A 21,004-nucleotide genomic window follows, 5' to 3' on the forward strand; every position below is an offset into this window, starting at 1 on the left:
ACAACATGCTAAGCTTCCTGAAAGGCTGATGTTGTTCCCTCTGATTTGCATTTAGAAACAACATGATTATCACTGTGACACCAAGGAAAATGATTGCTTAAAAAATCAATTCATTTATCCCGACAAGTTTGCTAATGGCCTAATCATATTCTTAATCGGTGGCAGATCCCTCTTAAGCTTAATCTGTGACGAAAGCAGGTAACTAGGATGCCAAATTGGAGCATAAAAAATTGCCACCAGGGTTTTACTCCACAGAAAGTCTTGTACTTCAGCTATTCAAACTTTAAAAGGCACTCTCTCGCTCTTTATTTTGTTTGTCCCCGTTCTTGTAGCTGACGCCGTTGTTTTCTGTCGAAAGTATTAGTTTTAAGGAGAACGGCGAGTTAAATGGAAAAAACTTAAGATAATTATGAAGTTTAGAATAACGCAGTTAATTTCTACATGCTACCATCCTTAGTCCCCAAAGCTGCTTTAAGGCCAAAAACACAAAGTGACAGACTTTAAGTCAGGGAAACACCAATACTGATAAAATTTACTTAATTTTTTTGAATTTATAGCTTACAGCAAACAAACTCTACGGTCTTAGTTACTTGGGTTACATGCTATGATTACAATTACTTGGAATCATCTAAGGGAAGAGAAAAGCTGTCCACATAAAAATCACCTTTCAAATAGACCAGTCATGCTCTCAATCGCTAATTCAATTTTAGATCTCGTTAAAAAACTTACAGAAGTAAATGGGTAGGTTAGAATAGCGCTTCGTTGTTCTTTTAAATTAGATACGAAGAGTTAATGAGGTTTATACTTTCAGCTTTCAAAACTTTACCTCTTGAAAGATCATAATCTACATAATCCCTATTGAAATGAAATTAGAAGAATTTTCATATATCTAAATTCATAATCCCTATTGATTTAAAAATGTTATATCATGGTATTAAAGTTGAAATATCTGACTACCAGACGTCTTTCTTCGGCTACTCAAACCCCTAGAATAGTTCTCTGTCACTTCAGAGAATTATCTAGAATGTAAGATGATGGTGGTCCCACACAGGGGATCTTGTAACGTGGACATGATCCTGAAAAATGTAGGAGGAGTAACTTGATGTGCCGTGCGCATTAATCGTTATGTGGCATGGGCGTGTTGCTGGGACGTGAGATAAGGACAGAATTTCGTGAATCCCACACATACCGCCATACACACAAAAATGCAGTGGGGAAATGTCCTTTGTAAATGTTGGAGGAACATGTCCTCCAATTTAGACAGCTAGGTATTCGCGATTCTTTAGATGCGATGACTGCATTGCTTCAAAGAAGAGAAAATGATGAGTCTTGCTGTTTAATCAATGGAAAAACCCAGTTGGCTGATCTCTCCGAAGATACTGGCCAGACATCATTGTATGTTAGCTAGAATCTTACGCTTATCCCATTTCAAAGAAGAAAGTAGGGAATAAAAGGAGAAGCAAATGAAAACACAGAGTAAATATGACCCACCACGGATGCAAAGGAGTAAAGGAATCTTGCGTATTTTAAAGTTCTCACGAAAATCAGAGATACTTTTCATAGACGAAGTCCTTGGCGAAGCCGTCGGTATTTCGTGGGATCCTATGGTATGGATAATCATTGTCGAATTTTGGACAAATCTCTTGCATACTATAGATTACTCATTATAACACGGGGAGGAGGGGGGAAGCAGAACTTAAATCCAATAAATCCCAATTGCTGCCCTTAAAGAAGATTCGTGGTCTTACTGTAGGTTCTTATTGGCTCGCTGCAGAATTTCCATTGTTCTAATTGGTCTATTTTGATGAGTTTGATTTTGGTCTCGCAACACTCAATCGCAAAGCGATCTTACGTGGACAACTTTTCACAAGTGGAAATAACTCAATGGTAAAGACTGAAGCGGAAATTGATATTAAAATTACTTCTTGCAAACGTGCTCAGCTCAAACCTTAATCGTTTAGATTAGAAAACTTCTATCCTAGTATCAGAAGTATATTGGTCATTGTTATCACAGTCGTGGTTAATCAGATTCTGCATTGCACTGCTCCAATTTTCTCCACTTTTCATCGGTCAAATCTGTTGGAAAAAGAAACACAAATACTTTCAGAAAGAATAGCCATCGACATTTTATTAATGAAAAGATTCAATGTTGTCGCAAGTCGTCGCAAGTCTCCTCGCTAATGACAGCGTGTGGCGCGATAATTTTGCGGATTGCCCATGATCTTCACTTTTAATTCAGATTTAAAAAAAAAGATGCGCATGCATATCACGAGGAGTAATTTACATTCGTCTTATTTCAGTCACTCGAATGATCGATTTGCAACAATCTATACCGTGAAAGACAATTTCAAAACACAATTTGATAGCACTGAATGTGGTAATCACTTGAACGTATACTCATAGCACGGAAATGTTTTATCAACTTATGATTTTAAATAAAAGTAAGATATTTTCATAATGGTGTTTTTCCTTTCACACGAGTTTTGGTGGGTAACAGTGACCTTCATAAAAGCAAAAACGACATGTTAGATCTCGCAGTCACCATAATGACATTTTAAAGGTCACTTCAGAAATATATGAAAAGCATGATCGCTGCGAGTTGTGTGGATTCCTTGTTTTGAAAAAGCAGATATTCTGATATTGGCATCTGTATCATGAAACCGTCAATTACCTAAAAGGTGTTTGAGGACAACAACGTATCCGTGAATATCTGGTTTTGTGAGGGATGACATGTCCAGCAGAGTTGATCCTTCTGAGGCGGAGAGAAACGCAAGTTTAAGAAGTTCACAGTCATCCGGTGCTACTGAGTCTTGAATTAGGACCTCATCCTGCTCTGATACCATTGCTGCTTCAAACTTTTAAGAAATAATAATAATTGGGATGTAAGAGTACAGTGGGGAAACTCCACTTAACTTTTCTATTTCTCTCAGAACGAAAGTTCAATTGAAGGAGTTACTGTCTAATCAATAAATACATAAATATAAATATATATATATATATATATATATATATATATATATATATGTCCGTCCGTTCAAAAACGTTGCATTTTGAAAATGTACATGAAATAAGTGAAACATGTGTTCTCATCAAAAACACTCTTTTTGTATTTAAATTTGTGTATATTTCATATGCATATTTATTTAATATATATATATATATATATATATATATATACACAATAAGTTAAGGAATTAAAGAGGACGCATCGATTCGGCAGAGGATCGATGCATCCTCATTAATTCTTTAACTTATGTATACTTAGCTCTGGTACTACAGCATTGAGCACTTTATGCCAAGGTAGACTCTACTCCCACATTCGTTTATATATATATTAAATATGTATACCTTTTCTTTTCTTATCAAAAGGGTGTTGACAGAACAGAGAGTACTACAGCTGCAGTCAAATTTCCTAACTCTTTGTTTCAACTTCGCACGAGTTTTTTCGCTGCCCATTTGTTTAGATGTATTATGTAGATCAAGTTATCAAATAAGTTGAAAGTTAGTAAAGACAATTTTAACCCCCCCCCTTAAAAAAAATTATCAAATTAATTACGGTGAAAAAATGGGAGTACCATTTAACTGTGGTCAAGCAGACAAGGTTTCCAGCTAAATACGCGTGTATCATAGAGTATGAACCTATGATCCTTAATCACTTCTTGCTCGAAATAACTTGACGGTGAAAGCACAGTGAACAACGCAGTTACTTGGAAATTTCACGAAGGCTTTGTTGCATATTTCAGTAATAATAATAATAACAAAACAACAATTTAGGAAAAGCGTTATTGAGGGATAAATTCTTCCAGATGCACGCACCGAACAGTTTCACTCAAAGTCGTACCGTTGTACACTAGATTTGGACAAATTGCACTATTGTTATAGCCATTTCTCGATGAGATAGTATTCACACAGTAGAACCTACTCTTTCACAGTTATGTTTACTACTGATGTGGAGGTTGTTTAATTCAAACGTGAACGATGTCTTAGACTAACTTACCCAACGAAGATACTTTCCGATCTGCTCCTTGCGTTTGTCTATGTTCTTCACAGGTAGAAGAACATTTTGAAGCATCGAGTCCAGTTTCTTGACATCTTGCGGAGTGAGAGGGGCTGATTGATTGAAAAGAAGGAAACTTAGGTGCTGGTTATACCCAACCGATTCCTGTTAGCTATATTTCTCCGTTAGTGTGTAATGCCGACTTGCATCATTATTCACCAGCTCCGTAAACTTTGTGAAATAGTTTGACACAGGCAGTTCATTTAATTTTAAAGCAGCAAACTTCGGACAAGTTTTAGCGAGTATGTGTCTGTAAAATTCCGGCAGATGTAGACAAGTAGTCCTATAGTTAATGTAAGCATGTGTCTACAATAAAAGTCCCTCAATTCCGTGCATTGATTCCAGAACAAAAAAGGAAAAAATGCGGCCTTACTGACTGCCGAATTCTCTTTATCCTGGTGGTGTAAAGGCTCGAAAGTCAAACAGGAAATGGTTGAGTGAAAAGAAGTAGCACTTAGTTAGATATTGATCAATTTGAAACTCTCAGATTCTTTTAAATTTTAAATAATGTGTTGACATTAAGTCTACCACTAACGCTATTCCAAATATACGGTCGAAGAAAATGCAACTTTTTGAAAACTGTGTCCAAATCGGCTGAATGTTGCAGCAGATCGAGGACAGTTATCATTTGATCTGTTCTCCAGTGTATACAAAAATTTATTGCTGCATTTTCAGAGTTTAAATACCGTTTTCAAGTTATGTGGCATAAAAAAGTACCTGAAGATCTCACCTGGTGCATCGGTCTCGTCTGAGAAAATTTCCACCATAGTGTTGTCATAATCTTCGTCATCACGCTTCACAAGACCCTCGGCTGCTGTGTCCCTCGTAACTACTTTACCAACGTATTCCCCTTTCCTGATCTCCAGTCGATTTTCTTCTTTTATGTAATCAACAGTGCAACACTTGAAGAGGAGTGGTGCATGTGCGGTCCTAGATGCCAGCTCTGAATGCTGAGTTAAGCTGCTGTAGCGGGCATGCATTTTGGTTGCCGTGGTCTTAAAAAAATTGACAAACGGACTTGCCACAGGCACCCCATCCACATTGACTTCAGCCTCGGTCTGATACAAGGTAAGTAAATAAGATAGTTTTATGATAAGTAGGCAAATTTCTATGTTTCATTCTCAGAAATTCGGTCAGACAGCAGCGAGGCAGGGTAAATCAACTAAATATTACCAGAACTGGGGATCAGAAACTTTTCCACGCGTAAACACAGAACCCTGCCCTGTGAATCTTCGTTTTTCTGCATATACATGTGATCTGAATTGGTCTTCAATATTGCAACAACATCATATGCTAAAATGTAATCTCTGTAACATTTAGTTTTGATGTAGGGTTGTTGGGTTCGGGTGCGTAATTTAGCGTTATGAAATAATATCTAAAAGTATCTTAAAGAATACCAGTGCCAATCACCTCTAGGTAGGTAATTTCATGAGTTTCAAATACTGTTATATTCGCATGAAAGTCCATCTAGTTCTAAATGAAGTCGGCCTATTTATTTAATGAACGTTCCGTTTCTAATCCTAAGGTTCACTCGAAGTAAAGAAGGCTTTTAAAAAAACTAAGTTCGTTAATGTTTACTATCCCCGCTAAAACCAGTTTAAGAAAAATTCTTGATCTTGGGAACTCCTTCAAACAAGCTTGAACCTTAAAGGAAAGTGATGGAAATGGTAAGGGCGGAGAGGGTAAACCTCAGTTGAACTGCTTTGTTTGTTTTGTTCATCGAGTTAAAGAAAAGTGGCCATTACCTCTTCTTTTATTTGCCTTGTTAATTCAAACTTCTCACTGTAAACCACAGAAGTGATAAGAAGCAGTTTATCCCCTTCGGCGAAACTCTTCATCAAGTCAGGATCCATTGCGATCTTTGCTAAAAGGCTACGGAGATCTGGATCATCGATATATTTCTGGCTAAGCTTTCCCAGTTTCAGAACTCCTTGATCATTACTTAATCTGATGTTTCCCTCCAAAATTCCTCCAACACCCACACCAAGGTTTTGTTCTCTAGATTTAAAAATATATATACAAATTTCTACATAACTCAAAATGATATGAATTAATGATAACAACTTAAGCTATATGGCTAGCTATGTCAGCGGGAAATAAAGAGGAAGTGTGTTTCCCTCGTTCAGAAAATGATACAACAGCTCCTTTACTAACGGACACAGAGAGAGTGACTTCCACACGACCATTACAATGGAAACGAAAACGGCAAGAACAGTGACAGAGACAAAGAGGATGACAATGACATTGACAATCACAATGCAATGTCAAAGACATGAAAACGACGATGTCAATAACAGAGTGACAAAGGCAATGACTGATGATAAAGAACATAACATTGATCGAGACAATAGAATTGTCAATGAAAATAATGAGGATAAAGAAAGATTCTTTTTTTCTTCTTGTCACGAGAAGAAAATATTCTGAGTCCCCGCTCGGAATCGAACCTCAGACCTTCGGATTTCGCGCTCCAGTGCTTTACCACTGAGCCACAGAGACTCCACGGAGAGCGAAGTCTGTTACAAAGTTCATGTGACACGCGTCCTACATACTGCTAGGATCAGCAATATCGATAACGTAATGTTTGTAGATAGAAAATAAGAGAGATGGTAAATTTTTGAGAATGGCAACAATAACAATGAAAGTGCATGAAAATGAGAATGATGATGACGAAGATAACTACATTTACTAAGACAATGGCAATAACAATAACGCGGTATTGATAATGACAATGATGATGACGATGACAATCAAAACCGACGGTGACAACGAAAATGTCGACGATAGCAATGAAAAAGACGGTGAAAGTAACGACTACACCGAAAACGACAATGATGATGACGATCACAATGATAAAGACAGCGACAGTGATAATTATGTGGACGATGAAAATGTTATGACATTTTCAATTGTGGAGACGAATGTAAACGATGAAAGTAACATTGAGAGTGATGAGGACGATAACAATAGCAATGATCATTATGATGACATCAATGACAGGGGTGAAGCCGATGTGCATGACGTCGACTGGAATCCCCATTTATATCATTTGAAATGTGAATTTAATTTAATTTTTTTTAACTTTTGATGTGTATTTTCATCTTAATAAAGACCAGTTATTATCATCGTCCTTATAAGAATGATTGAAGGCGTTCGAAGAATGAACCTTTGGGAAACCTCCCGTGAATGTTAAAGAACAACACGGCACCGGGAGCTTTACCTTACTTGCTTCAACTCGTCGTCTGGTAAAAACAGTTTTGAAGGCAGCGAGAAAGTCAGGACTAATCACAAAAAATTCCGGTATACTTTCGTGATGTTATTGCCAGTATTTTTCCTTATTTTTTTTATTAAACATACTTCGTTAAGATGCAACACGTTGATGTGCCATGCACGAAGAAATTGGGTCAAAGCGTGATCATACCTGAATCCCATGGCAATTGTTTCGTGCGGCGATGAGATAAGCATTTCCTCTTTGATCTTACTTTCCGAGTCACCACGAAACACTTCAGTCTCTTTCTCTCCTTTAACATATTTCGCCAGTTCTGCAAGGACTACGACTTCCAATTTTACGAAAGGTCGCTTCCAAAGAGGCCGATTCTTTTGTACCACCATTGTCAGGGGTTGTACCTTATCGATTTCGCCGTGAAGTGCGGGGAAGTATCTATGACTGAAATTTTCCGCCGCAAACTTTCTTAGTGACTCTTCCATGATCTGAAAACAAATCGGAAGTAAATCGATAGTCAATTCTCAATGCATTAAAAATTATTCGAGTCAAACCCACTATAGCAACTGCTACAGGTTTTGAATCGGATCCCAGGGCTTGACTGGATCGAGGGGGTGGGGGAGGGGAGTAAATCTGCAAATGTCCGTGATCAGTCAAAATTGTCGCCATTTGATAATTTTTAATTAAATTTTAGAACAATTTTCATCCAAACTTTTGGAAAGTTGACAGTGGTCAGTTAGCTCTATGCAGACCCTCTAACTGATTGCTTAAGCATGGCTTCAGTTTTTCTAAAACATTTGAGCTTTCCCAACAGAACATACTATGTAGCACAAGTTTTATCGCTTTTGATATCAGTTTTAGTATGGCTTTGCTGACAAGGTATTTTGACGTATAATTATGTGTCATTTCTTAAATCGGCTTAGAATCCCTAATATCACCGGAAGATGATTCTGTGTCCCGCACATCATAACATTTTGCGTTGAATATAATGCCTTTTAAGATATTTTTTTGAATGTTACTATCGCCCGATTTTTAAGATGTTTATCCAACTTTTTCAAATAAGATAAAAAAAAAGGAGAGAAGGTATGTTTTCCTTCACGACGGATGTGTCCGTGTGCTCACCGCTATTGATTCATGACTTCAGACATCATCATCTAAAAATGGACCCCGCAATAACGGAAAAAAGCATCACAAGATACAGCTTACACAGGCGGGACGCAATGAAATAGTACTAACACGTAAAAAGTCCACAACAACCAATTAGAACTAGGGTGATCATCTCAATTTAATGCACACCAAGAATACGTAGTTGAAACAGATCGAAATCAAACGTCACCTCTTTCATTTTCTTCGATAAAGGAAAAAAATATTAAAAACAAAACAAAACATAAAAAAAAACCGCAGATAGTGCCAACACAGAACGATTGTTCTGGAATCAGATAAAGTTCAAATCCTCTCACAAAAAAAAAAAGGCTCATATTTGATTAGAAAACAGTCCTCGCAAAAAAGAATTCTTAGTCTATCGTAACGAACCGAACGACTTCCATATCCTATTGTTGATCCTAACGGCACGCAGAATGTTCATCACGTAAGAACCTACACTTTATGATATGACGTTTAGCTTAAAAATGAATTCGCTGTTGCTCATTTGGTAGACTTTCCGACCCGGAAACCAGAGTTGATCAGAATTCTAATCCTTGCGGAGCACTCGCATTATCTTAGTCCCTTCTTCGTGATGGTTCTCTCCATATATCGCCAAAATTCTTCATCGCGGGTCCCTTTATAAGCGACCGACGTCAGAGAAATGTTAGACGGAAATGAACCCTCACGGGCCTTTAGAAATGTAGCCAACTTCATGTGTTTTGTAAAAAGAACAACAAATTTGATTAAATAGAAATGAAAACATAACTTTTTCATTTTCTTCAGCGGAAGATCTTTCTCTAGAAGAACAACACTGAGCTCTAACAAATAAAATTCACCTAGATAACCTACGCATACAGGAATAATAAATATAATAGATTTATAGAATAATAAAGCACCAAATTATTAATGTATTAATCATGCAATGTGTATGTGTAACTTACATAAAACTGAACCAAAGAAATGAACACAAGCAAAAATAAATAAAAGAATTTAAATCCTAACAGTGAAGAGAAAGACCACTTGGCTATCTGCGAGAAACGCACAAAAAATCTTGAAACTTCAAATTGACAAACAAGGAAAAATTCGCCAAGAATCAGCGTAAAAGACTCGAACTTGAGACCCCTGATTACAATTCCGGCAAACTTGCCATGAATTCAGCGTGGTACAGTTGAAATTCTTTCTAGTTTTCTAAGCGCTATGACCGTACTGAATACACCGAGAACTTTGACGCTCTAGGGACTTTAATAGATCAATCTTGTTATTGAAAATATTATGAACGATATTGTAAATAGTCATCTATAGACTTTCAAATACTATAAAATAATTGGATAGCTGGAATCAGAGCGGTGTTTGTTCAAGTATGGAAAAGGAATAAAAACTACATACCGTCTGAAACAAAGTGGTGTTGTTAAATACTGTTTTGATCCCAGCAGACAAAACCTTTAAGTTCTGATGCGTTAATTCACTCCAACATTGACTCTCACTTCACGTATTTAAATCGGACAAGCTCTATCAATATCATGGTATGATTAATTTCGGTTTCTTCAATGACGTACTTTATGAACTCACCAGGGAGGGGGAAGGGCAGGGGAATTTGTTCAAGACTAACTAAAGGCCAACGAGCAACTCGTCGGTTTTTTATCCCTATTTCACCTAGATTTGAGTATTATATGAATTTGGTTGAAAACTTTTGATATTTAAAACGAAAAAAGTTTAACTCTCCAAGTGAGGAGGGGCTCATCAAAGAGGGAAGGTTATAACAGTGTTAACGGCAACCACGATAAGTACACCAATAGTTGGCGTTTTTAACGAGTGAAAATAACTTACGGGATCGGGAAAAAAAACGTAGAAATAAATACGTCCGTCATCAAATTGTTTTATTTCTTGGCTCATACTTTTCGTATTACTTTTTCTGTGGAGTGTTAAAACAATTCAAGTTCAGCTTTTCTTGTCTTTTATATTCATCGACCGGAAATGTTAAATCATGAGCGAGAAGTTGACTCTTCAATTTCCCCGCTAAGAATCTTTCGATCGACCAACTCAGCAGCAAGAAAAGTCCGCAAGAGGGTTTCATTACTGTTACCAAGAAGAACATGTAGACGAGGGATGAGGGCAGATGGAAATTAATTGTTAGCTTAGTGACTGACGTTGCTAAGTTCTCCATTAGAGAAGCAAGGGAACTTTTTAAAGATTTCCTTTCATTGCCTATATACAAAATTCTTTTTACGGTTACAACATGCTAAGCTTCCTGAAAGGCTGATGTTGTTCCCTCTGATTTGCATTTAGAAACAACATGATTATCACTGTGACACCAAGGAAAATGATTGCTTAAAAAATCAATTCATTTATCCCGACAAGTTTGCTAATGGCCTAATCATATTCTTAATCGGTGGCAGATCCCTCTTAAGCTTAATCTGTGACGAAAGCAGGTAACTAGGATGCCAAATTGGAGCATAAAAAATTGCCACCAGGGTTTTACTCCACAGAAAGTCTTGTACTTCAGCTATTCAAACTTTAAAAGGCACTCTCTCGCTCTTTATTTTGTTTGTCCCCGTTCTTGTAGCTGACGCCGTTGTTTTCTGTCGAAAGTATTAGTTTTAAGGAGAACGGCGAGTTAAATGGAAAAAACTTAAGATAATTATGAAGTTTAGAATAACGCAGTTAATTTCTACATGCTACCATCCTTAGTCCCCAAAGCTGCTTTAAGGCCAAAAACACAAAGTGACAGAGTCAGGGAAACACCAATACTGATACAATTTACTTAATTTTTTTGAATTTATAGCTTACAGCAAACAAACTCTACGGTCTTAGTTACTTGGGTTACATGCTATGATTACAATTACTTGGAACCATCTAAGGGAAGAGAAAAGCTGTCCACATAAAAATCACCTTTCAAATAGACCAGTCATGCTCTCAATCGCTAATTCAATTTTAGATCTCGTTGAAAAACTTACAGAAGTAAATGGGTAGGTTGGAATAACGCTTCGTTGTTCTTTCAAATTAGATACGAAGAGTTAATGAGGTTTATACTTTCAGCTTTCAAAACTTTACCTCTTGAAAGATCATAATCTACATAATCCCTATTAATTTAAAAATGTTATATCATGGTATTAAAGTTGAAATATCTGACTACCAGACGTCTTTCTTCGGCTACTCAAACCCCTAGAATAGTTCTCTGTCACTTTAGAGAATTATCTAGAATGTAAGATGATAGTGTCCCACACAGGGAATCTTGTAACATGGACATGATCCTGAAAAATGTAGGAGGAGTAACTTGATGTGCCGTGCGCATTAATCGTTATGTGGCATGGGCGTGTTGCTGGGACGTGAGATAAGGACAGAATTTCGTGAATCCCACACATACCGCCATACACACAAAAATGCAGCGGGGAAATGTCCTTTGTAAATGTTGGAGGAACATGTCCTCCAATTTAGACAGCTAGGTATTCGCGATACTTTAGATGCGATGACTGCATTGCTTCAAAGAAGAGAAAATGATGAGTCTTGCTGTTTAATCAATGGAAAAACCCAGTTGGCTGATCTCTCCGAAGATACTGGCCAGACATCATTGTATGTTAGCTAGAATCTTACGCTTATCCCATTTCAAAGAAGAAGGTAGGGAATAAAGGAGAAGCAAATGAAAACACAGAGTAAATATGACCCACCACGGATGCAAAGGAGTTAAAAATTAAAGAAGATTCGTGGTCTTACTGTAGGTTCTTATTGGCTCGCTGCAGAATTTCCATTGTTCTAATTGGTTTATTTTGATGAGTTTGATTTTGGTGTCGCAACACTCAATCGCAAAGCGATCTTACGTGGACAACTTTTCACAAGTGGAAATAACTCAATGGTAAAGATTGAAGCGGAAATTGATATTAAAATTACTTCTAGCAAACGTGCTCAGCTCAAACCTTAATCGTTTAGATTAGAAAACTTCTATCCTAGTATCAGAAGTATATTGGCCATTGTTATCACAGTCGTGGTTAATCAGATTCTGCATTGCACTGCTCCAATTTTCTCCACTTTTCATCAGTCAACTCTGTTGGAAAAAGGAACACAAATGCTTTCAGAAAGAATATTATATTAATGAAAAGATTCAATGTTTTCGCAAGTCGTCGCAAGTCTCCTCGCTAGTGACAACGTGTAGCGCGATAATTTTGCGGATTGCCCATGATCTGCACTTTTAATTCAGATTTAAAAAAAAAATGCGCATGCATATCACGAGGAGTAATTTACATTCGTCTTATTTCAGTCACTCGAATGATCGATTTGCAACAATCTATACCGTGAAAGACAATTTTAAAACACAATTTGAGAGCACTGAATGTGGTAATCACTTGAACGTATACTCATATCATGGAAATGTTATATCAACTTATGATTTTAAATTAAAGTAAGATATTTTCATAATGACAGGTAGAAGAACATGTAGAAGAACATTTTGAAGCATCGCGTCCAGTTTCTTGACATCTTGCGGAGTGAGAGGGGCTGATTGATTGAAAATAAGGAAACTTAGGTGTCGGTTATACCCAACCGATTCCTGTTAGCTATATTTCTCTGCTCAGTTCTGAAACCGCGACAATCTTGAAGTTCGTGTGTATTGCCGACTTGCATCATTATTCACCGGCTCCGTAAACTTTGTGAAATAGTTTGACACAGGCAGTTCATTTTAAAGCAGCAAACTTCGGACAAGTTTTAGCGAGTATGGGTCGGTAAAATTCAGGCAGATGTAGACAAGTAGTTCTATAGTTAATGTAAGCATGTATCTACAATAAAAGTCCCTCAATTCCACGCATTGTTTCCAGAACAAAAAAGGAAAAAATGCAGCCTTACAGACTGTCGAATTCTCTTTATCCTAGTGGTATGGAGGCTCGAAAGTCAGACAGGAAATGGTTGAGTGAAAAGAAGTTTCACTTAGTTAGACATCGATCAATTTGAAACTCTCAGATTCTTTTTAATTTTAAATAATGTATTGACATTAAGTCTACCACCAACACTATATTCCAAATATACGGTCGAAGAAAATGCAACTTTTTGAAAACTGTGTCCAAATCGGTTGAATGTTGTGGCAGATCGGGGACAGTTATCATTTGATCTGTTCTCCGGTGTACACAAAAGTTTATTGCTGCATTTTCAGAGTTTAAATACCGTTTTCAAATTATGTGGCATAAAAATTACCTGAAGATCTCACCTGGTGCATCAGTCTCGTCTGAGAAAATTTCCACCATAGTTTTGTCATAATCTTCGTCATCACGCTTTACAAGACCCTCGATTGTGGTGTCCTTCGCAACTACTTTACCAACGTATTCCCCTTTCCTGATTTTCAGTCGATTTTCTTCTTTTATGTAATCAACAGCGCCACACTTGTAGAGGAGTGGTGCATGTGCGGGCCTAGATGCCACCTTTGGATGCTGAGTTGAGCTTCTGTTGCGGGCATGCATTTTGGTTGCTGTGGCCTTGAAAAATTTGACAAACGGACTTGCCACAGGTATACCATCCACACTGACTTCAGCCTCGGTCTGATACAAGGTAAATGAATAAGATAGTTTTATGATAAATAGGCAAGTTTCTATGTTTCTCAGAAATTCGGTTAGACAGCAGCGAGGCAGGGTTAATCAACTAAATATTTCTAGAACTGGGAATGGAAGCTTTTTCCACGCATAAACACAGAACTCTGCCATGTGAATCTTCGTTTCTGCATATACGTGTGATTCCAATTGGTCTTCAATATTGGAACAACGTAACATTTGTCATCTCGTTTCTAGTTATTGCTGAGTGGTGATCACATACTATAATGTAATCTCTGCAACATTTAGTTTTGATGTAGGGTCGTTGGATTCGGGTGCGTAAGTTAGCGTTATGTAATAATATCTAAAAGTATCTTAAAGAATACCAGTGCCAATCACTGAATCGCAGACGACGGAAAAATCCTCCTAGTAGGTCATTTCATGAGTTTCAAATACTGTTACATTCGTATGAAAGTCCAGCTAGTTCTAAATGAAGTCGGTCTATTTATTTAATGAACTTTCCGTTTCTAATCCTATGGTTCACTCGAAGCAAAAAAAGGGTTTTAAAAAATACTAAGTTCGTTAATGTCTATCATCCCCGCTAAAACCAGTTTGAGAAGATTTCTTGATCTTGGGAACCTAATCAAACAAGCTTGAGCCTTAAAGAAAAGTGATGGAAATGGTAAGGGCGGAGAGGTTAAACCTTAATTACAGTTGAACTCCTTTGTTTGTTTTATTTATCGAGTTAAAGAAAAGTAGCCATTACCTCTTCTTTTCTCTGCCCTGTTAATTCAAACTTCTCACTGTAAACCACAGAAGTGATAAGAAGCAGTTTATCCCCTTCGGCGAAACTCTTCATCAATTTAGGATTCAGTTCGGTCTTTGCTAAAAGGCCACGGAGATCTGAATCATCGATATATTTCTGGCTAAGTTTTCCCAGTTTCAGAACTCCTTGATCATTACTTAATCTGATGTTTCCCTCCAAAATTCCTCCAACACCCACACCAAGGCTTTGTTCTCTAGATTTAAAAAAATATATACAAATTTCTACGTAACTCAAAATGATATGAAATAATGATAACAACTAGTTATGTCAGCGGGAAATAAAGAGGAAGTGTGTTTCCTTGGTTCAGAAAATGATACCACAGCTCCTTTGCTGACAGACATAGAGAGAGTGACTTCCACACGACCATTGCAATGGAAACGAAAACGGCAATAACAGTGACAGAGACAAAGAAGATGACAATGACACTAACCCAAAGCAATGCAATGTCACATATAATGAAAACGACGATGTCAATAACAGAGGGACAAAGGCAATGACTGATGATAAAGAAAATAACATTGATCGAGACAATAGCATTGTCAATGACAATAATAAGGATAAAGAAATATTTTTTTTTCGTCTTGTCACGATTGTGTGACAAAGAAAAACTTCTGAGTCCCCGCTGGGAATCGAACCTCAGACCCTCGGATTTCGCGCGCCGATACTTTACCACTGAGCCACAGAGACTCCTCGGTGAGCGAGGTCTGTTACAAAGTAGTAACGCAGCATTGGTAATGACGATGATGACGATGACAATCAAAACCGACGGTGACAGCAAAAATGTCGACGATAGTAATGAAAAAGACGGTGAAAGTAACGACCACATCGAAAACGACAATGATGATGACGATCACAATGATAAGGACAGAAACAGTGGTACTGAAAATCATGTGGACGATGAAAATGTTATGACTTTTCAATTGCGAAGACGAATTTAAACGATGAAAGTAGCATTGAGAGTGATGAGGACGATAACAATTGCAATGATGACTATGATGACATCAATGACAGGGGTGATGCCGATGTGGATGACGTCGACTAAAATCTCCATTTATTTCATTTGAAATGTGACGCACATTTCCAAAATTATGTTCAGAACGTCTATGAACAGCTTCCTTAATAGATTGTTTTTTCGGATATGAATGAACAGTGTGGTCAATTTTCATCTCCTAAGTGCTTATTTTTAAATGTTCGAGTTGATTTTATTTTTTTTAACTTTTCATGTGTGTTTTCATCTAAATAAAGACCAATTATTATCATCACTATTAGAAGAATGACTGAAGGCGTTCGAAGAATGCACCTTTGAGAAACCTTCCGTGAATGTTAAAAAACAACACTGAGCTTTACCTCACTTGCTTCAACTCGTCGTCCGGTAAAAACAGTTTTGAAAGCAGCGAGAAAGCCAGGACGAATTACAGAAAATTGCGGTTTACTTTCGTGATGTTCTTGCCAGTATTTTTTCTTATTTATTTATTTTTTTAAACATACTTTGTTAAGATGCAACACGTTGATGTGCCATGCCCGAAAAAATTGGGTTAAAGCGTGATCATACCTGGATCCCATAGCAATTGTTTCGTGCGGCGATGAGATAAGCATTTCCTCTTTGATCTTACATTTCGCGTAATCACGAAACACTTTAGTATCTTCTTCACTTTTAACATATTTCGCCAGTTCTGCAAGGACTATGACATCCAATTTTACGAAAGGTCGCTTCCATAGAGGCCGATTCTTTTGTACCACCATTGTCAGGGGTTGTACCTTATCGATTTCGCCGTGAAGTGCGGGGAAGCATCCCTTACCGAAATTTTCCTCGGCAAACTTTCTTAGTGACTCCTCCATGATCTGAGAACAAATCGGAAGTAAATCGATAGTCAATTCACAATGCATTAACAATTATTCGGGTCAAACCCACTGTAGTAACTGTCATTACATTAATATCATAGGGACCCATCAGAGACTTTCAATGCAACCTCTAATGTAGACCAATCAGGTTTTACTCTTCCTGAATAAGATGTTAGCCTATGGCAGGTTACCCCTGCCTTCGTCTGCTTGTTGAATTTTTTTAAAATAAACTTTTACAGGAAGAGTGTTGAAAAAATTTCGATTCATTATCCAATTGATAAAAACCCTTAAGTTAGCTACATTTCTAAAGTTCATTTACACTCCTAGGTGGGAAGAGGCATTTTGTTAGTAATGCATCTTAGAAAGAAACGAACACAATGACCTGGCCAAGGTTCGGATCTACAGCTTTTGAATCGGATCCCAGGACTTGACTGGATCGAGGGGGTGGGGGAGGGGAGTAAATCTGCAAATGTCCGTGATCAGTCAGAATTTTCGCCATTTGATAGTTTCAGATTTTTTAAAACATTTGAGCTTTCCCAACAGAACATACTATATAGCACATGTTTTTTATCGCTTTTGATATCAGTTTCAGCATGGCTTTGCTGACAAGGTATTTTGACGTATAATTAGTTGTCATTTCTTAAATCGGCTGAGAATCCCTAATATCACCGGCAGACGATTCTGTGTCTCGCACAGAAGATACTTTTTTTAATGTTACTATCGCCCGATTTTTCAAGATGTTTATCCGACTTTTTCAAATAAGGAAAAGAAAGGAGAGAGGGTAGTTTTACTTCACGACGAGTGTATCTCTATGCTCACCGCTATTGATGCATGACTTCAGACATCATCATCTAAAAATGGACCCCGCAGTAACGGGAAAAAGCATCACAAAATACAGCTGCATTTTGAGTTACTGTAACTTAAAACGCAGCGGGCTAACACAGGCGGGATGCACTGAAATAATAACACGTAAAAAGTCCACAACAACCAATTAGAACTAGGGTGATCATCTCAATTTAATGCACACCAAGAATACGTAGTTGGAACAGATCGAAATCAAACGTCACTTCTTTCATTTTCTTCGATAAAGGAAACAAAATATTAAAAACAAAACAAAACATAAAAAAAAACCGCAGATTGTGCCAACACAGAACAATTGTTCTGGAATCAGATAAGTTCAAATCCTCACATTGGAAAAAGGCTCATCTTTGATTCGAAAACAGTCCTCGCAAAAAAGAATTCTTAGTCTATCGTAACGAACCGAACGACTTCCATATCATATTGTTGATCCTAACGGCACACAGAATGTTCATCACGTAAGAACCTACACTTTATAATATGACGTTTAGCTTGAAAATGAATTCGCTGTTGCTCATTTGATAGGCTTTCCAACCCGGAAACCGGAGTTGATCAGAATTCTAATCCTTGCGGAGCACTCGCATTTTCTTAGTCCTTCCTCGTAATAGGTCTCTTCATATATCGCCAAAATTCTTTATCGCGGGTCCCTTTATAAGCGACCAACGTCAGAAATGTCACACGGAAATGAACCCTCAATGGCCTTTAGAAATGTAGCCAACTTCAGGGGTTTTGTAACAAGAACAACAAATTTGATTAAATAGAAATGAAAACACAACTTTTTAATTTTCGTCAGCGGAAGATCTTTCTCTAGAAGAACAACACTGAGCTCTAACAAATAAAATTCACCTAGATAACCTACACATACAGGAATAATGAATATAATAGATTTATAGATTAAAACAGCGCCGAAATATTAATGTATTAATCATCCAATGTGTATGTGTAACCAAAGAAATGAACACAAGTAAAAATAAATAAAAGAATTTAAATCCTAACAGTGAAGAGAAAGACCACTTGGCTATCTGCGAAAAACGCACAAAAAATCTTGAAACTTCAAAATGACAAACAAGGAAAAATTCGCCAAGAATCAGCGTAAACGACTTGAATTCGAGACCCCTGGTTATAATTCCGGCAAATTTGCCATGAATTCAGCGTAGTACAGTTGAAATTCTTTCTAGTTTTCTAAGCGCTATGACCGTGCTGAATACACCGAGAACTTTGACGCTCCAGGAACTTTAATACATCAATTTCGTCAAAAATATTATGAACGATATTGTAAATAGTCATCTATAGACTTTCAAATACTATAAAATAATTGGATAGCTGGAATCAGAGCAGTGTTTGTTCAAGTATGGAAAAGGAATAAAAACTACATACTGTCTGAAACAAAATCGTGTTGTTAAATATTGTTTTGATCCCAGCTGACAAAATCTTTGAGTTCTGATGCGTTAATTCACGCCAACATTGACTCTCACTTCACGTATTTAAATCGGACAAGCTGTATCAATATCATGGTATGATTAATTTCGGTTTCTTCAATGATGTACTTCATGATATTTGGACAGGAAGTGTTTTGGGATGGAGAACCCACCAGAGAGGGGGAGGGCAGGGGAATTTGTTCAAGACTAACTGAAGGCCCACGAGCAACTCGTCGGTTTTTTATTCCTATTTCACCCAGATTTGAGTATTATATGAATGTGGTTGAAAACCTTTGATATTTAAAACGAAAAAAGTGCAAACTCTCCAGTGAGGAGGGGCTCAGCGAAAAGGGAAGGTAATAAGAGTATTAACGGCAACCACGATAAGGACACCAATAGTTGGCGTTTTTAAAGAGTGAAAATAACTTACGGGATCGAAGAAATAAGTACGTTCGTCATAAAATTGTTTTATTTCTTGGTTCATACTTTTCGTTGCGCACTGGTTTTTGCAATTCTCTTTGGAGGAAATGTTTACGATTATGATAGACCATGTACAATATATTAGAACGTGATTTTTGAAAACTGGGTCGAGTGCCTGAAGTTAAGGCTCTTTGGCGAACTACCCGGGAAAAATAAATGGAAAGACAAAGAAATTTTCTGTGGAGTGTTAAAAACAATTTAAGTTCAGCTTTTCTCGTCTTTTCATGCTCATCGACCGGAAATGTTAAATCACGAGCGAGAAGTTGACTCTTCCATTTCTTCGTTAAGAATCTTTCGATCGACCAACTCAGCAACAAGAAAAGTCCGCAAGAGGGTTTCATTGCTGTTACCAAGAAGAAAATTTAGGCGAGGGATGAGGGCAGATGGAAATTAATTGTTAGCTTAGTGAATGACGTCGCTAAGTTTTCCAGTAGAGAAGCAAGGGAACTTTTTAAAGATTTCCTTTCATTGCCTATATACAAAATTCTTTTTACGGTTAAAACATGCTAAGCTTCCTGAAGGGCTGATGTTGTTCCCTCTGATTTGCATTAAGAAACAAAACGATTATGACTGTGACACCAAGGAAAATGATTGCTTAAAAAATCAACTCATTTATCTCGAAAGGTTTGCTAATGGCCTAATCATATTCTTAATCGGTGGCAGATCCCTCTTAAGCTTAATCTGTGACGAAAGCACGTAACTAGGATGCCAAATTGGAGCATAAAAAATTGCCACCGGGGTTTTACTCCACAGAAAGTCTTGTACTTCAGCTATTCAAACTTTAAAAGGCACTCTCTCGCTCTTTATTTTGTTTGTCCCCGTTCTTGTAGCTGACGCCGTTGTTTTCTGTCGAAAGTATTAATTTTAAGGAGAACGGCGAGTTAAATGGAAAAAACTCAAGATAATTGTGAAGTTTAGAATAACGCAGTTAACTTCTACATGCTATCATCCTTACTCCCCAAAGCTGCTTTTAGGCCAAAAACACAAAGCGACAGACTTAAAGTCAAGGAAACACCAATACTGATACAATCTACTTTATTTTTTGAATTTATAGCTTATAGCAAACAAACTCTACGGTCTTAGTTACTTGGGTTACATGCTATGATTACAATTACTTGGAATCATCTAAGGGAAGAGAAAAGCTGTCCACATAAAAATCACCTTTCAAATAGACCAGTCATGCTCTCAACCGCTAATTCAATTTCAGATCTCGTTGGAAGGCTTGCAGAAGTAAATGGGCAGGTTAGAATAGCGCTTCGTTGTTCTTTTAAATTAGATACGAAGAGTTAATGAGGTTTATACTTTCAGCTTTCAATACTTTAGCTCTTGAAAGATCATAATCTACATAATCTCTATTGATTTAAAAATGCTAGATCATGATATTAAATTTGAAATAATCTGACCACCAGACGTCTTTCTTCGGCTACTGAAACCCCTAGAATAGTTCTCTGTCACTTTAGAGAATTATCTAAAATGTAAGATGATGGTGGTCCCACACAGGGAATCTTGTAACATGGACATAAACCTGAAAAATGTAGGGGGAGTAACTTGATGTGCCGTGTGCATTAACCGTTATGTGGCAGGGGCGTATTGCTGGGACGTGAGATAAGGACAGAACTTCGTGATTCTTACACATACCGCCATACACACAAA

At 37.3% G+C, this 21,004-nt stretch overlaps 3 protein-coding genes across 4 annotated transcripts in view; all 3 read right to left on the reverse strand.

The window, feature by feature from the left end:
* Nucleotides 1-522: 522 nt before the first annotated feature.
* Nucleotides 523-9,951, reverse strand: LOC149049863 (uncharacterized). Its single transcript, XM_089198686.1, has 7 exons — nt 9,807-9,951; nt 7,476-7,765; nt 5,803-6,055; nt 4,788-5,115; nt 3,998-4,110; nt 2,672-2,855; nt 523-2,076 (listed from the first exon to the last, which is right to left on the reverse strand). Exons 2-7 carry the CDS (start codon nt 7,760-7,762, stop codon nt 2,021-2,023), a joined length of 1,221 nt encoding a protein of 406 aa, XP_089054812.1. The 5' UTR covers nt 7,763-7,765; nt 9,807-9,951; the 3' UTR covers nt 523-2,020.
* Nucleotides 9,952-12,131: 2,180 nt separating this feature from the next.
* Nucleotides 12,132-18,962, reverse strand: LOC149049864 (uncharacterized). 2 transcript variants are annotated; one of them, XM_089198688.1, is made up of 5 exons: nt 18,831-18,962; nt 16,306-16,595; nt 14,694-14,946; nt 13,612-13,939; nt 12,132-12,459 (listed from the first exon to the last, which is right to left on the reverse strand). In XM_089198688.1, exons 2-5 carry the CDS (start codon nt 16,590-16,592, stop codon nt 12,404-12,406), a joined length of 924 nt encoding a protein of 307 aa, XP_089054814.1. In that variant the 5' UTR covers nt 16,593-16,595; nt 18,831-18,962; the 3' UTR covers nt 12,132-12,403. The 2 variants fall into 2 exon arrangements, with proteins under 2 accessions (XP_089054814.1, XP_089054815.1); XM_089198689.1 differs by having other exon boundaries at nt 13,599-13,939.
* A 1,169-nt stretch (nt 18,963-20,131) lies between these two features.
* Nucleotides 20,132-21,004, reverse strand: part of LOC149049865 (uncharacterized) — a 13,693-nt gene continuing 12,820 nt past the window's right edge. The window contains exon 7 of the mRNA XM_089198690.1: nt 20,132-21,004. This exon is cut by the window's right edge and continues 1,619 nt beyond it. The gene's annotated coding sequence lies outside the window, so the exon portion shown is untranslated.

Source organism: Pocillopora damicornis, chromosome 2, assembly GCF_964200805.1.
Source record: "Pocillopora damicornis chromosome 2, jaPocDami1.2, whole genome shotgun sequence".
In the NCBI taxonomy this organism is placed as follows: domain Eukaryota; kingdom Metazoa; phylum Cnidaria; class Anthozoa; order Scleractinia; family Pocilloporidae; genus Pocillopora; species Pocillopora damicornis.